Source organism: Oreochromis niloticus, linkage group LG23 (assembly GCF_001858045.2).
Source record: "Oreochromis niloticus isolate F11D_XX linkage group LG23, O_niloticus_UMD_NMBU, whole genome shotgun sequence".
NCBI classification, from domain to species: Eukaryota; Metazoa; Chordata; class Actinopteri; order Cichliformes; family Cichlidae; genus Oreochromis; species Oreochromis niloticus.
This window is the reverse complement of record NC_031986.2, coordinates 43,432,654-43,449,829: the sequence shown is the minus strand read 5'-3', so window position 1 is coordinate 43,449,829 and position 17,176 is coordinate 43,432,654. Positions and strand designations below refer to the sequence as shown.

General features: G+C 40.0%; 1 protein-coding gene across 2 annotated transcripts in view; it reads right to left on the bottom strand.

Annotated features, from left to right (window-relative positions):
• Positions 1-498: 498 nt before the first annotated feature.
• The window catches only part of slc44a5b (solute carrier family 44 member 5b), a 40,625-nt gene continuing 23,947 nt past the window's right edge, over positions 499-17,176 (bottom strand). Inside the window, exons 4-22 of one of the 2 annotated variants that reach the window (XM_005479111.4) lie at positions 16,842-16,926; positions 16,477-16,561; positions 16,230-16,343; positions 14,130-14,190; positions 13,905-14,028; positions 12,042-12,125; positions 10,427-10,539; positions 9,995-10,126; positions 9,254-9,353; positions 9,061-9,153; positions 7,668-7,755; positions 6,946-7,208; positions 6,744-6,838; positions 6,538-6,641; positions 6,349-6,422; positions 5,366-5,436; positions 4,835-4,923; positions 3,777-3,861; positions 499-2,106 (exon numbers count right to left, since the gene is read on the bottom strand). In XM_005479111.4, the coding sequence (XP_005479168.1) occupies positions 2,009-2,106; positions 3,777-3,861; positions 4,835-4,923; positions 5,366-5,436; positions 6,349-6,422; positions 6,538-6,641; positions 6,744-6,838; positions 6,946-7,208; positions 7,668-7,755; positions 9,061-9,153; positions 9,254-9,353; positions 9,995-10,126; positions 10,427-10,539; positions 12,042-12,125; positions 13,905-14,028; positions 14,130-14,190; positions 16,230-16,343; positions 16,477-16,561; positions 16,842-16,926 (1,958 nt within the window). In that variant the 3' untranslated portion in view covers positions 499-2,008. Of the gene's footprint in view, positions 2,107-2,230; positions 3,540-3,776; positions 3,862-4,834; positions 4,924-5,365; positions 5,437-6,348; positions 6,423-6,537; positions 6,642-6,743; positions 6,839-6,945; positions 7,209-7,667; positions 7,756-9,060; positions 9,154-9,253; positions 9,354-9,994; positions 10,127-10,426; positions 10,540-12,041; positions 12,126-13,904; positions 14,029-14,129; positions 14,191-16,229; positions 16,344-16,476; positions 16,562-16,841; positions 16,927-17,176 lie in introns of those variants that run through there. The other variant, XM_003440008.5, reaches the window with a different exon arrangement.

Below are 17,176 nucleotides of genomic sequence, written 5' to 3'. Positions count from 1 at the left end.
TCTGGCAGTGTTGTCACTCAGAGGCACCATGAGGGCAGGTTCTCAGGATTGACAAGCACGGCGCAGAGACTCACAAACATGAGTCACATCTGAAAGATCTAAAGGCGAACATCTTTCTAAGCGGTGCGTGAATCTACTCTGGTAAAAAGCACAACCTAGTAAAAGGTTGATGGCAGTAAAACACAAGGATGACAACTGGAGGATGGGGGTGTGAGAGAGGTGGTGTACACCCTGGGCAGGTCGCCAGTCCATCACAGGGCTGACACGCGGAGCCGCTCTCGCTAACATCGATGCCTGAGGGAAATTTTAAGCCACAAACTGATCTCCAAAAATCCTCTAAATCTTTTTCTTCCCAGACAGGAATCAGCTTCATCTGTGGCTCACCAACTTATCTAATAAATCTGTCCAACGGCAGCTTTGACAGGAGTGACTCACTAGTGTTACAAACAACCATGCAAGAACAGGACACACAGTAGCAAAAACACTTAACACTGTTACTCCAATAACAAACTTTGTTATTGTTTAAGGTTATTAATACAAGACTCAAATATTTTGTGTGTATTTAAAACCTATTAAAACCAATCCAGCATCTTTAAACCAGCTCCTCTACTATTTGTTTTCTTCTGCCCCACAGACATGTTACATACGTTTGCCACATAATGGGACCTAATTATATATTTCTTAAACTTATCAAAGATAAAAATGGTCAGTAGAGAAGCAGGGGTTGTGTGAGGCATCATATATTAAAAAATACATATCGATACTGTTTTAATAATACACATATGATTATATCACAAATAATCCAGCAATGAGTTAAAACTCGGACGTTAAGCCTTGTGGATTTGCTGTTCATCAGGTCACATGGTTGTATTTTCACTATCAATTAAACGTAATTGTGCCATTTATGTTTTCATTTGTACAGTTCTGGGTACAGACTCTTTCCACCTCCTCGGCTGGTGGTTAGTGTCATAAAAATAGGAACAAAACACAAAAACAACAATATTAAAGATGACTTAAACTGATAGCATTATTTGCTTTTCAATGGTCTGTACAGAGATGATGATTTTTATCTTTATTTGGATTAGTCTGACCACGATAACCACGCAGTGAAAATACGATACCATGACAGCCCTAACTGTAAGCGTGGTTACAGGAAGCGTCCAAGGGCACTCGGATTAGTTTGGAAATCCACAGTCACTTAATTCAAAGTGACCGCCGTCATCATCCTGTGATGGAAGCCTTTAAATCCAGTAAGAATGGACTCTAACACCAATGAGGTAACTTTCAAAGATTATCACTTTAACACTTTTTATACCTGTCACTGGTTTCAGTGCATTGTGACTGACACACAAGCCCACGTCAAAACACATGCAGAATTCTGAGTTTCTGCATTTCCTGCTGCACACAAACACAAACACGTCATTCTGCTTCACCCACACCTAATAAACCAGACCTGTTAGACATCTCTTGCTGCTAAATATCCCTTTAAGAACGTTGATAAAGATGTTCCAACAAATTAAACATAAACACAGTCGGCAATGAGTGGTGAATATTTTTCTCAATGTGAGACACCTGGAAAACTGCGAGAACAGAGATGAGCTGAAGTTTGACCATTTCACGGCAGGAACTCAGCAGTGCATCAACAACAGCACAGAGTGTACAGGTCATCTGCTAACGACTGGCACCACCAAGTGGTGAACATTGGCAACTACATGTTCCATTATTGTATGTGGCAGTAAAACGTACACAAATACACACATTTCCTTTACATAGACACGTATAAAAATATTCATAAAGACTTTTCACTTTTTAAACTATCACTGAGTCCATAAATTACTATGTGTGGGTGAATCTAATTATTCATGTTGCTTAGCTACAAGTTGTCAATTATAGTGTACAGCTTCAACTTGTGTACACTTCCATTAAATATGGCAAAGTGTTTATTCCCATATGCCACGTGGGTTTGTACCATGCTTTGGTGTTAACCTTTATTCTTTCTCCTTCCGGGCTACTTCCTTCTGTTCTTCTTGTGGAGGATCTTCCTCAGTGTTTTGCTCATGCGGAAGGGCCGGGCTGGAGCGCCGTCGTTCACCTCCAGATCCCACACTACGAGGCAGCAGCAGCAGCAGCAGCATGTTAAAAACCAATGGCGAGAGAATCATGCAGCACATCAAAATTTAACCTGTGATCACCTCGATTGTAAAAAATGAACGCCTCTGGAAATGCACGGGTCAGTAGTTCAACCATTTATGTTTATTCGCAAACAAAGATTCACATTTTCATTGGATTCATTGATAAAAAAATTCTCCTATACAAAAAGAACACTGAATAACCTCCAGACAGATGTGTGTATTATACTTAGTATTAAAACAGCACAACATCTGAACCATCCAATAAAAAAATTTACCAAAAATGGCTTTGACATCCTTTTATAAACTGTATCGCAAAGGTTCCTGGTGTTAGGTCTAAAACAGAATAAGAGGAACATTTTTTTTAATTTTTTTTTTCACATCTAGGCACATAAACTAGTGGCTGCATTCAAAAGGTTCCTGAAAACGGTCAGGTTCGGTTCACATCTTTTTTCTTTAAGCATAAACCATTAAATGTCTTTTAAAGTCTTGACCTCCAACAAAGCCTCTGTCTGGTTTACAGTACATCTATGAGCATAATGAAAACTTTAATGTGACGCTGTGCGACTGATTTAACATAAGACAAACCTGTTTTGCTAAGTGCAGAGTTCACACCATTTTTGGATCTGTGTGCTTGTGTTAGTATAAATATAGTGGTTATAAAACCAATGGTAAACACCAACAGCCAGCAAAGTAATCATGCTACACAGAAGAAAGAAATCACATGGTTTGTTTCCTGTATGTGAAAGTGCATACAAAACATGATTTTACATTAGAAGACCAAAGTGCGACAAGAGGGTGCCCCATAAGTCCACCACTTTTTTCATGGTGATGCCTTATGTCAAAGTGGCATCTGTACATTGTTTATGGTCCTCGTGTTTGTTTGGGTTAAAAAAAAGAAAGAAAAGCTTGTCTCGTTTTTAGTTTTCAGCCTGTGCATCCATCCTGCGAGTTGATGTGTTCCCTCTCGGTAAGGCAGAGGTCAGCAGAGAATACAGACAAGAAAATGACAAAGAGAAAGAAACACAAAAGTGTAGCAGAAAAAAAGGCAAGTATCTGAGTTGGCTCGAGAGAGGAAGTGAACAGTTAACTTAGTCCCCTATGCCTTTTCTGCGAGGACCCAAAGTAACAGCATGTCCTTTCATGTACAGGTCATCCCTGACAGGCTGGGTGGGGTGCATCCAGTTTCGATGTTTAGCCCTACAGTGCTTGCTCTCAAGCGTCCAGACCCCCACGCACACGGCAGATATGGAGAAGTGAGTCAGAGAGCCAAGAGTTTAGTAAAATGCATCACTCAGGAAGCAGCGCAAGTTTTGGCACCCTCCTCTCCTTTGCGCAGGATCTTGTGCAGGCCAGGAGACATGTAGTAGGGCCTGGAGGAAGAACCATCATTCCTCTCCAGGTCTTCACCTGAGACCAGGTCCCCGCAAAGGAACAGGAGGAGCAGGAAGAGCAAACAGCACACAGAGCAGCAGCCACAAAGAGAAAGGAAAGCAAAGACTCAGCAGAGATGATAAACAAGAAGATATGCAAGACAGCGATTATTTAAAAATGTTAAAAGGAAGAAAGAGTTACACAAAGCTGCTGACAGGAGTGCTTCTGCACCGTACAGTATAAAACAAACTAAACATGAAACAGCATACTTACAAAAGCACAGGAACAATGTGTCCACACACATAGCATAGACGTTAAAAAAGCCATGTGCGATCATGTAGGATCCAAATATCACCGTCTGAAAGAGTTAACAGGTGAAAGTCTGAACGTCTTACACTTTTCACTATAGTCTTGTGTTCCTGCTTTATTGTGCACACTGCACTGCAACAAACGGCAAAAACATTATGAAGAATATAAATCGCTGAGTCATAAATTCTAGAGCAAATTAATTAGTTTGTGCAGCACTGTAAAAACTGCAACTGTGTAAAGCTGTGAAGCTTTCCAGAACAACTCTGAATAAATATGTCATTACCAAGTGTTAAATATTTATAATTGAATATTTGCCAAAATAATGTTTTGACTATATTTAAACAAAACACAAGTAGAGGAGCGCTGCTTAGAAGCGCTGGTTGAGTCTGAACTTAAGAAGTGATTTTTCCACCGTACCAAGAAAACAAAGTACAACAAAGAATATAGATTACATCATTTTTTTGTGCACCGTGTAAAAGACCAAGTCAGAATATGAATATATTTTTGGACAATTAAACATTTTTCGTGATTGTGCCTCTGTAAAGAGAATTTTAAATCAAATCATCACGATGTGATTGAAGTCCAGACTTTCAGCTTTAACATTATTTTTATAGTAGTCCCTCATTTTCACTTTTAACTAGACAAACTAACATAACTTTATATGTTCATAACGTTGTTGCTGTTTTTTTAACCATAGAAATAATTCTGCCATCAGTGAACTCTGATAGATTTATTTGTATGATCTAGGGTTTATATATGATCTAGGGTTACTGAGGCCATCAAACTGCTTGCTAGTAAGTAGTCCAATTACTTTTGAGCCTCTGAAAATTGGGCACTGTGTACCTAAGTAAGTCCTAAAGATAAAACAAACAAACACATTTTTGTTAAACCCCATGAATAAAGGTAAAAGTCTACATTTCACTCACATATTGATTGTTTGATTTCTTTTTACAAAAATTCTGTCATTTTCCAAATACTAACTATATTCATCACAGTATAGATGTAGATTCTTAATTCCTTACCAATAGGGGGACCCAAATGTAATTTAGTGATGGCACCTCCTCTTGAAAAACTGGTATTTTACGTGAGAAGAAGAAAAACGCAAGAACACCTGAAAAAAATAATAAAAATCTGATTGAGTAACAAGCAAATATATATTTTCTTACATCATTTGAAATAAACAAAAACTGTCAAATCCTCATCGGCTTTAAAGGAGGTTAAGCACAGAGTGGGTAGAACTTGAAACAAGGGTCTCATGATATACTGAAGGTTTACAATAAAGGACGTGCAAATATAAAAAGCTGCTGAAACAAAACAACAAAGTGGTTAGGCCATGCAATAAATCCTTTCAAACACTGCAAGTATAAATTAGAGTAACTGCTAGAATCAAGGTTTACGTTTAATATATAAGCTCTTATAAAGTGAAGTGAAATCAAGGTCCTCCAAATTCATGTCAGCCACCTACTGGGATGTAAGTGTCAACTTATAATGATGCAAATTAAATAAGTAAATAAAACAGAGCTTATTGCATGAATCGAAATACAAAAACTCACCAACACTTCCTGAAATAAGCAGTTTTCCCAAGAACAGCAGAAAGTCGGTCACCTTGTCCAGGACGGCCACCCTGCGAGGAGGAAGACAACTTGAGTAAATGGACTGGTTCTTATTATAAACAGGGGTGCACATAAGTGGTCCGCAGGTGCGCATTCGCTGTCAAAATAAAAGACGCGTGTGCGTTTGCGTACATAAGATTTTCTGGAGGAGGACAGACATTTGTTTAGAACTCTTAAAGATGTCGAAGAAGCTCCTTTAAGCAATTACTTTGGTGTTCCTCCACCTCCAGAGAAATGTCAGGAGTCCGAACCGCAAAAGAAGCGCGTATTCTCGGAAAAGTGGTTGCAGGAGGTGAGCTGGCTTCAAACAAATGATGAACGCACAGAGATGTGGAGCAGAATATGCCGTGGAAATCCCACTCTAGCGGACAAAAACAGTGCCTTTTATATGTACGCAAACGCACGTTGCAACTTCTTATCTGGTGCGCGTCTTTTATTTTGACAGCGAATGCGCACCTGCGGACCACTTATGTGCACCCCTGTTTATTGTGCCTGTCACCTCTAGCTGAGCACCCTCATTCACCCATTCTAACATTTACATTCATACTCCAATGGACACATCAGAGAGCAACTTGGATCTTGCCCAAGGATATTTGGCATGCACATGGGAGCAGCCAGGGATCGAACTACCGACCTGCTCTACCTCCTGAGTTACGGCCAACCTCAAGTTGAGGTAGAAGAGAAACACAAACAGCAGAGACACAACCTCCCGTGCATTACGTGAACTGAAACTGCCCCATTACTTCACAAACATGAAAACAGTAAATATACTTCTTTGGTTTTTTTGCCCATATCTGTTACGTTCTGGCATTTTTTATGGTAAAGAAGAAGCTTTAGCTTTACCACCTCAGCAGCGTGACATCTGTACTCTGCTGAGGGTTTTTTTTAGCCATGTGGCTCTAAAACATTTAACTGGGACTTACCGAACAACATTCCTCATTAAGAGGAAGAAAGCATCCTTGGAGGAGGTGCAGAAATTCTTCCCATATATTGCCATCTGTTGGTGAGAAGCAGAGAGCGCTGGGTTGCGGGTAGTTAAGCACCGAAGCTGGACCAATTAACAGCTGCTAACAGATGTCTGCAATAAATGAGTGTTACTAGAAATTACTCACCATAATGAACGCATTTCTGTTTAGAAACTTGATAAAATGTTCCAGGCACCAGAAGCAGCATTTGAGGCAGCAGAGCAAGAATCGAGCGCAGGCATTTTGAGAAACTGGATAAAAATCAGGAACATAAATAAATACCATCAACAAAAAGTCATTTGAAATAATCAGTAATAAATTAGTAAGAGGCCTTGAAGGGTTTCCAAGCTTGCCTTTCAGTTTGTGATCCAGGTACTCGAGAACAATTCGGATCATCTGCACCACAGAAAGGATTAGCGACCCAAAGGCCAGAGAACCTGTGTGATAACTGCACCACAAGAGTGTAGAATATTAAATGAGAACACTTTCCTCACGTTCTTACTTTCAGGTTTCAGCTTCTTAACGGATTTGCGCTTGTTTTGGGACTGTACTCACCGTATAGCCCTGCTAAAGGAGGAGTACAGGGGGCATGCAGGGATGTCTTTTGGCTTCTTCAGGGCCCAGTAGTAGGAAGCGAAGGCCCCGGCCAGGGTGCACTGGCCCAGGGCGATGGTAAAGTTGACCAGCCAGAGGAACACAAAGAGGTTACACAGATGGAAAACTAAGATGTAGCGATGGTACAGACTCTCCCCACCGTAGAAGGCGAACATACACTGTGACCCGGGGCACACCTTGGTAATGTTGGTCTTACTGAAGGTCTGAAATAAAGCAGCAGATTAGATCTTGATGTGCTGTCAGATAGTAATAATAGGATTCTATTTGTCACCATAATCAAGATACTTAATCGCCACTATTCTCTTCTGGTCTTTCCTGCCTCTACCTTGAATATAAATTATTTCCACATGAATAGCTTTAAGGGAAATCCTTGCATATTCATCTTTTTACATGCTCAAATTACTCGTTGGCTGATAAATAACATCTGTCAGATAAATGTTTGTCGCTGCCAGCCACTAATTGAACTCGATTTACATCGGAACATCTAATCTATTTACATTGAGACATTTTATTAATAAGACATATTACACCTAATTTGACTAATTACGCTTTACTGCAGAGAACAAATCTGATCAAGAGATATTTTGCATGCCAAGTGATGGAGAAATTACACGGTAACTAAACATTTTCAGTAATAAACTGTAAGAGAGCATCGGGCTAACCTGTGGATTGCATGTGAGGTTTGCATACATGCATTTATCATCAGCAGGTGTGACCTTGTAGACTGCGTTACCCGATGATGCTAAGAAGCTGAGGGTAAACTAGTTAAAGGAAAATTTCAACACTCAAGAATCAGTGAGTTAAATAACATGTAGTTGGACTTCCTTGACTGCTTCACTTACTTGTTACAATGACTCACAGGCCATTTTATTAGGCACACCTGTACAACTGCTTGTTCACACAAATATCTAATCAGCAAATCACAAAGAAGCAACTAAGTGCTGAAAATCTCTGGGTGAAAATGCTGAAGTCAAAGGTCACAGGAGAAAGGCCAGACTGCTTCGATCTGATAGGAAGGGAAGAGTAACTTAAACAACCACAATCATTCTTATCAAGGTTTGCAGATGAGCATCTCTGAACGCACAAGACATCGAAACTTTAAACAGACGGACACAACAGATGCTACTCCTGTAAGCTCAGAAAACTGATGCAGCATAAGTTCACCAAAATTGGACAACAGAAGATTAAAAAAAAGGTTCCCTGGTCTGATGAGTTTCAGCTGGAAAAATGGGATGGTACAGTCAGAATTTAGCACAGACAATATGAATGGATGGCATGGATCCTTCTTGCCTTAATTCACTGGTTCAGGATGGTGATGGTGGTGTAATCATGTGGAGGATACTTTAGGCTGTTTAGCATCAACCATTTCCATCATCATGTCAAAAAATAATCTCAAATAATCTCAAATTAGTTTCCTGAACATGACAATGAGTTCATAAACTCAACCAGCCTCCACAGTCACCAGATCTATCCAACAGAGCACCCGTGGGATGCAGTAGAACGGGAGATTTGCATCCTAGACGTGCAGCCGACCAATGCGCAACAACTGTGTAATGCTGTCAGGACAACATGGACCGAAATGAATATTTTCAGCACCTTGTTGATGCCATTAAGAAATAAGGCAGTTATGAAAGTAACAGAGAGTCCAACCTTGTGATAACAAGGTGTACCTAGCAAAGTCTCCTGTGACCATATGCAACAACCAATCCATGCAGAGGTCTGACTTACCTGTGCCTGGTTCTAGAAGACTTTTTCCTCTCCACTGTTGCTGAATGCACGCTCAAAGGGAACTACTAGCTTTCCCTCTAATACTGTCGTCTTTACTTTTCTATTTCAAGTGTCCTGAGATAAATTATGCTGTGGCACAACATCAAAAAAGCTGAAAGACCTGTTTAATCTAACATCTTTACTGATATTACACATTATCTTGGGGATGATTCTAATTAACATGTTGCAATTCGTCTGTAGTAAGAAACAGATTGCTTCAAGGCAGCTCAACTCCTTTAATTCTCTACATGAAACTCTGCTTCAGTTTCTCAGTATTTGGAAGGATACACTGCTGTGACAGCCCAATAAGCGATGCAGATGGCCAGAAGGAAAAAGGTGATGACAGGGTAGAAGAGGGTGGACATGATGTAGCCGATTGCCCTGAAAAAAACCCAAGAAAAACATTAAATTCGTGAAAAAGAGCAAAACGCACTGTTTATTATTATTATGTTTAATTATCAGAAGCAGTATCCATACTCACTTGCTTCCCTCCTTCAGTAACGCAATAGCGATGCGCAGCCTTGACCTCAGAAATATCAGCATGATCACAATGACGGCTTCAGTCACAGAGAGCAAGATCACTACAAAACAAAGGTCGAGTCAACAGCAGCGTAACAAATATGCTTTTAGATATTTAGAAAGTGCTAGCTCAAAATGAGCACATGAACTCGTGAGTCATGGCTAAAAAGTGCTGGTTAGATCACAGTGGCCTTGAATACTAATTTCTGATCAGGTCATCCGTGAGTCCAAGTCAGTTTGTGCCAGATGTAAAGCAGTTCCCTCTGGGTGCTCCTGATAATTCAGATGACCTGACAGTCAGTGACCTTGACCTTTGATCATCTAAATCTAATCAGTTCAAACTTGAGTTCAAATGGACATCTGTGACAAATTTAAATAGATTCCCACAAGGAGGTCGAGAGATTTCCTTTTCACAAGAATAGGATGTCTGTAAGTACAGAACAGCATACCAACCTGACACGACAGCAAAGGCTGGGATTACACGCATAAAAGATCGAAACATTCCCAGTTCAAGCATCTAAATCAAAAATATTTGCTATAATCACAGTTTTGAAAAGCTCACCAAGACAAACAATGTCGACAATTTATGTTTGGTTTGTGAGGAATTAACAGCAGTAATACATATAACCAGGAAACTGCTGTGCACGTAAAGCAGAAACCAGCGTTACAGGAAGTGCTGCTTTGCTAGTGGATGACAACTTACTGAAGATGAGCCACGTCTGGCTTTGCTGAAGATAAATGCTGAAGTCTGTGTGGAAGCCAATGTCAGTGATGGTGACATTGGAGCCCGGCTTTCTGCTCAGATTGCTGTATTCCCAGTAACAGTGCCAAATGCCTGAGAGAGAGAGAGACAATGAAACAGTGAAGATGATCTACCAGTCTCGCCATGATGCTCACAGCACAACTGGTGGGAAAGGCACAGGTAAAATAATTTCTTTTAACATCTGCGAAGGTTCTCAGTCATCCAGGTCATCGCAGTCTAAGGAGCTTAGAAAGAAAAGCGTCTGGACTTCTTTAAGTTTGAAAACGTTTCAACTCTCATCCGAGAAGCTTCTTCAGTTCATTCACTTCAATTTCTTTTAACACTTGGACTAAATACACAGCAAACCAAAGGCAAGTGTTTCTGCATCCTCACCGTATCCCACTGCAACGATGACACCAAAGATGACGAGCCACAGTAGCACACCAGCAGTGTAGCGCAGCAGCAAGATGAAGAGCAGACTGACCACCATGGTTATCACCAGACCTCTGCAGCACCACAAACAAAACAAAAAAACAATATAAAGTCTTGTGAAAAACAAAAAAAAAAATATTTTAAATACCCAGACAAGCAACACGTGGTCATCTTTGAAAACAAGTTTTCAAAGTTTTTTTTTTAAAGGGAGGCTACGTCCACACTAGCCCAGATAGATTTGAAAACGGTGTTTTCGTCTGAAAACGCTCCGCGTCCACGCCGTCGTTTTCAGTCGTTTTCACAGTCCACATTGAAACGGCCGAAAACGCTTATGTTCCAGTACTGCGCATGCGTGAAACGCTAGACGATTCAACCTGCCTCATTTCTGTCTGCCGTTTATTTACTTTCCGGCTCTTTGATGTTTTCTAAATGGACTAACAATGAGGTGGAGTTGTTGCTGCGAGTAACACAAAAGTACAAAGTTGCAAAAGCGAGTGAGAGTTAAAGAATTTGAAGGAAAGCTATCTGGAGCATGTACAGACTGATATTAATCTTTAATAGGGCTGTCAAAACTGAGAGCAAACAAAACAAATGCCCCCCCGTTATCTTAGTTTAATTGGTCACATGACTGCATCACATGACTAAAATGCGTCATCGTTTTCGAAAAGGCTCCGTTTTCACTGTCCACACTGCGACGGGAAAACGGCGTTTTCAGATGTATCAGCTTTGGAGAGCGTTTTCCGTCTCAGTGTGGAGGGGAGGCCAAAACGGAGAGAAAAGATGCGTTTTCAAAGGAAAACGTATTAGTGTGGACGTAGCCTGAGTTAAAAGCATCTCAGAGCCTTGCTTTCATCTTTGGTGTCAAGTGTTGTGACTGCAATGTGTTTGTGACGCTGCTGTTTAGAAAAAAGTCTCAGGCAATAGTCCTCAAAACAGTCAAACTGCTGTTACAATCAGTGTCTCCAGGACCAACGTGAAGCTCAGAAGACAGGAATAAAACATCCCCGAGTTGTTTGGGCGTTCTGACAAGTATGAAGCATGGTGGTGCGTTATGATTTAGGGTAGCTGTGCTGCCTCTGGCGCTGGGCAGTTTCAAGAATTCTCTGTCATATCACAGCAAATCCACCGATCCGGTCAAACATGTCAGTAAGCTGATGTGAGACTGCTGAACAAATGTGCAAAACACGTATGAGAAATAATCTCTGCTACAGGTGACACAACAAATGTCTGAGGCCTGGGATGTACGCCATACAAAAGAATATAAGATCTATTAATTTCTATTTGTTAAAGGATTTATATTATTAAAGTATATCCCCTTTTTTTTAGTGGATCAAAAGTTTGGTTGTTCAAATATTAAAAAAAAACCAAACAACCTCCTCTTTAAACATGACTGCAAATACTGTGAGTTGACACTGGCCTGATGGGTTAAAATATGATAAACAGCAGGAGCATTTTTCTATCAAAGTAATAATGTGAACATTTTCATAATCTCATAAATGAATCGGTGATTTTTCTCTACCCACAAAGAGTCATTCATATGAATTTAATCACTAAAATTACCAAAAGCCATTCTTACATGAGGATCCAGATCCAGGAGTTTGCATAATCTTCGAAGATCTTCATGCCGACTTCTTTGGCATTCAGCAGACTGGCGATACCTCTGTGGTTCAGTAAAAAGGTGAAATGGAAAAAAATAGGAGGAAGAGGAGTTGACAGTGATTAAACAGCACAGGGACGCACTTTGGTGGATTTATGCTAATGCCGCTTAGTTCACAAGGATTTCTCAAAAACGTTTTGACACCCGATTGATCTTTACTGCTTTCATCATTGAACAGAGATAGCTATAGCTCTAAAATGTTTTTGATAATGTCAGTTGTAAGAGCTGCTCAAGTTTCATCAAAAAGCCACAAAACAATTAGTTACATGAGCAGTACTGGCGGCTGGTACAGCAGGGTGGAAAACAGTATAGAAGTGAATATCATTCAGAGGAGCACTTTGTGGTAAAGCCAATAGTATAATAGTGTTAGATCAGGAAGTCACGTTTTCATTTCCACAGTAATAAGTAAACGTCGCAGATTCAGTATTATCTTAATCTCCACTGAAGATGTTCTGCTTTAAAACCCACATAGAGTTTTTGTTGAATATCAGAATTCAAACAGAACAGGAATCAGAAATTTTGCACCAGTAGGTGTGGATGTGAGAGTTTGTGGTAGTTTGTTTCTCGGTGTTAGCATGTCCAGGGCATACCACACCTTCTGCCCAATGTAAGCTGGGATAGACCTCAGGTCCCCTTCACTCTAACTCAGATAAGCACAAAAGAAAACGCCTGTTTATTTCACAGGAAAGCTCGCCTTCTGGGTTCATTAAATAGCTCCACTTGTCATTAAACACTTGGGGAGTATTTAAACTACAAAACTGGCAGCAAAGTCAGAATATGATTACTGAAAAGTTTACTGTAGAAGTGACTCAGGTATATCTTGAAATTGGTGAGACATAGAGGGCAAGATAACACTGCTGTGGGACAAACAGGACACCAGCATCAATTCTAAATCTTACTGTCTAATTAAGCTTCCTAAAGGTCACTGTCACATACAAGAGTTTGGATCGCTCCCAAAATCTGCGCCAGGAGAGCAAAACTAATGACCACCAGGGGGCAGCACAGCACTCTCTATTTTACTTCACACAGAAGGTAGAGGGGATGAGAAAAGGGGATGACTTGATGTTTTGAGGTATTAACTTGCCCTATTTTGCATCTAATGCCACAAACAAAAAACTATAGGAATGTATTCTTATTGATAAACAGCACAGGTGAGAAGGTTAGTCTATATAAAGCAAGTGGCTAAAGCAGAAGCAAAGTTAAAAAGCTGAAATAAATCATTTTTGAGCCCTTTCTACTTTATGTTGGCGGTTACTTGGCTAAAGAAAAAAGCATCAAGTTATATTATTCCAGGTAGATTACTGCAGCCACACAAATCATGTATGATCATGATATCAGCTCATTGGTTTAAATACATGATTTTTGAAGTTTGCTGCCTCAGCCCTTTTACATGCTGATAACATATATACATATATACAAAGCAGCTAAGCTTGTAGAGACCCATAGTGTTGGCTTGGGTTCTTGAGCTTGTAGGTAAGCTTTATTTTCATGCAATAAGCATGCAGATGACTTTGAATGTGACTGAACACATTCATGGGCATCAGTAAAATGCCAACTGGTCCTACCCTGTAATATCTGTCCAGATCTCTCTGGGTGCAGAGTTGGCATCCCTACAGACAGTATAACAGTTTAAAACACTTTATTCTAGAGGGGATTTTTTTAAAATGTAGTTTCATTGTTTGTTTTGTTTGCCAAATCTTAATCTGTGATTCTCCTACTGCTAAAAATGAACCCGTTAAACAAGTAGGGCAAAGACTGGTGTTGCAGGGGAGCAGATCTTACTTGGCAGCATCTTTGAGGTCGTCGACACTTCTCTTGTTATTTTCACCGTCTTTGAAGATGGTCTGATTGGCTACAGTTAAAATTCCATTTCTTCTAATGAAATCAGGGAAGCACCGCTGAAGGACTAAAACACATTTGTAGATATTTTTGTTGTATTTACCCTCTTGGCAGAACAAACAGTAACTTATTGAAACAATGTATTTAGAGTTGCTCGGATTCACTTACAAGGTCTGCTTGGCACAATCATAGACGGGCAGTCTTCATCTCGTATGACTTCTCTGACTGACTGAAAGGGAACAGAACAGATAATAATTCAAAGAGCTGAAAACAAGTGACTTTTCCCTGAGCGTTCACTCCTCACAGCCTTTATTACAAAGACAGAAAAGAACTTCTTTTCTATTAAACTTTGCGATCTTGTTTTGCTTGAATCTGTCATGTCTGCTTGAGTATTTAAAAAAATCTTGTATGTTTCTCTATCATTCACAAGTCCTGCAATGAAATGTCCAACTGAAAATGCACCATAAATAAATGTAATTTAAAAATACTTATGCAAGTTACAATAATTATCATTTATCTAAAAACTTACCTAAGTAAACTAAACACACAACTCAGATTTTACAGACAGACATTTTATCAACCGATTCACACTATAACCAGGGTTTGCCTCTTATCACTTCATTTAATTTTATTTAATTTAATAACGGTACAGTACTCTGTTTTTGGTAACCATTGTCCTTGATGTAAATATGTAAAGATTGTGTATGTTTCTGTTCTGTGTCTTGTGTACTGTTTGTTTGTATATGTGTCTTTCTTGCTGCTGTTACACCCAAATCTCCCCTTGTGGGACAATTAAAGGATTATTCTATTCTATTCTATTCTATTCTATTCTATTCTATTCTATTCAGAAGGCCACATTCTTTAGGTGACTGCAGACATGTTGCATGCAGCATCATACACGTCGCTCTTTTTAAAATTATTTGGAAACAGGAAGTCCTTTCCAATGCGACACTGAAACATGAATCAACTGACGATAAGCTGGCAAGAGAAAGCCCAGTTTAGTGACAGCACTGGGACTTTCCCCAACTTTGTTACGTGTTTACACGTGTTACAAAGAGCGAAGAGATGCCATGCATTAATGTGCTGGTTCGGTTCTATTCTATTCTATTCTATTCTATTCTATTCTATTCTATTCTATTCTATTCTCTGTGACAGAGTTTGTCATACTTAGTGATGACGTGGAAAGCGGAAACTATGATTCAATTCAGACAGTCTGACTGAGCTGTAAAGTACTCCCACACAACACCTCACTTTCATGTACCATAATGCCAGCGTCATTGCCACCGAACTGCTGCCAGTTGACGGAACAGGGCTGTGATAAGCATGAGTGGCTGCTAGCTCACCTCCGCCCAGCTCTTGAAGCTCACTCAAAATGCGCTCTTCATTATTAGAAAGACTAAAACTGATGAAATCGTTTCAAAAATGTTCTAGAAAAAAAAGAAAAGGTCCAAAGAGCTCTGAAAAACTCAGAGCAGTTCTGTGTTAAAGTCACGAGTCATCTCTCATTTCTTTGTAATAAGTGTCAGGCCTAAAAAAATACCTAAGAAATAGGAAAAAAATATCCAACAAAGTCCTGAAAGGAACTGAGAGATGCACCTGACCATTCCACAGTGTGTCTGTAAAATATGGTGGAGGCTCAGTCGTGGTTTGGGGTTGCATTTCAGCCTGTGGTGTTGGGGTCTCGTTCAAATTCTGAACATAGAGAAGTACCATCAGATGGTGATCCTTCATGTAATGCCATCTGAAAATGTCATATTGACGGCGACTTAATTTTCAGCATGACAATATTTCCAAACACACTGCCAGTGCAGTACAAGCATTCCTGGATATAAAAACACAATGGACCACTGTCAGTCATGGATTGGCCTCCTCAGATCTCAACAGTATTAAAGCCGTGTGGAATCATCTTGACAGAGAACAGAACAAAAGGCAGCCAGCATCCAAAGAATAGCTTTGAATGTCCTTCAAGAATCCTGGAGAACTGTTCCTGAAGACTACTTGAAGAAAGCTTGCCAATAACGGATCAGGTGGTATTTAAGAATAAAGGTGGAGATACCAAACACTGACTTTCAAGCCTCTTAGATACTCCTATATACTCTTTCTATATTTATTTTTGCATGTGTCATTAAGTAACTGCACATATTTCCCAGCTAAGTGTCCAATGTATTGTACATGATCTGGTCTCAAAGCAGCAGTGATTTAACACTATCTCACACGTCCATCGAGTTTGCAAAAAGGCAAAATGCCCTGTTACCCTCCGTCTCTCACCTTACTGCCAATCTCGAAGCCTGGCTTGCAGAATTGCTTGTAATATTCCCAGTTTTTGGTATTCATTGCATCCAGGAGAGTGGCAAATCTGTCAGGGCACTTTGAGACGCAGAGCTGAGGAAGGCAACACATCGTCTTAATGAGAGCGCCCATCAATCTTGCATAATCGTGCGTGGCGAAAAAGTTGGAGAGAAACATCAAGCACTGTACACTGAGCTGCAAAACGGGGCTTCGTTCAATCTCCTACCTGGGTTGTAGGGCACTGGAGGTTAATTAAAACTGCAGGATTGGCACATTTCAGCATGTTGAAGTAGAATAATATGGCTTTGTTTCTGTGAAGACAAAAGATGAAGACAAAAAAGGGGAGTCAGATTAGACAGATCCAAAAGTCCATTACTGTGCAATGTTTTATCAGCAAGCATGGTGCTCACACTCACACAGCGTGCTGCGCAATAAAACTTGCCAGGATTAATCAAGAATCATCTCAGTGGACTGAATGGTAGACAATGGCTATTGTTCATGTAAAGATAACAACATAATGCTGACAGACAAATTGGACAACATAATTATTCCACTGTAAACAATTTAAGAAGAAGACAGTTTTCCACTCACGCATTGGGGGTGTTCTGCTGGCCACAGAACTGACCGCGGCTGTCTGTTGGATAGACGACCTTCCTGGGGTCACCGTGAATCCAGGCTGAAACGACACCAACAGAGCTTTTCATTTCAGTTGCTTGAATTTTAAAATCTGCACAATCATCCCCAAAATCATTTTCATGTATACTCAAACTGTCTCACTCAAACTGGTCTACCTGCTTAAGAACATGAGGCCACTGGCCAGCCCATTACCCCAGTTCAGACTGTCTGTATTCCTAAATGACAAATGCTAACATTTTCAGACATCTACTTTACTCTGAATATAACTAAGAAAATGATCTGCTGATAAA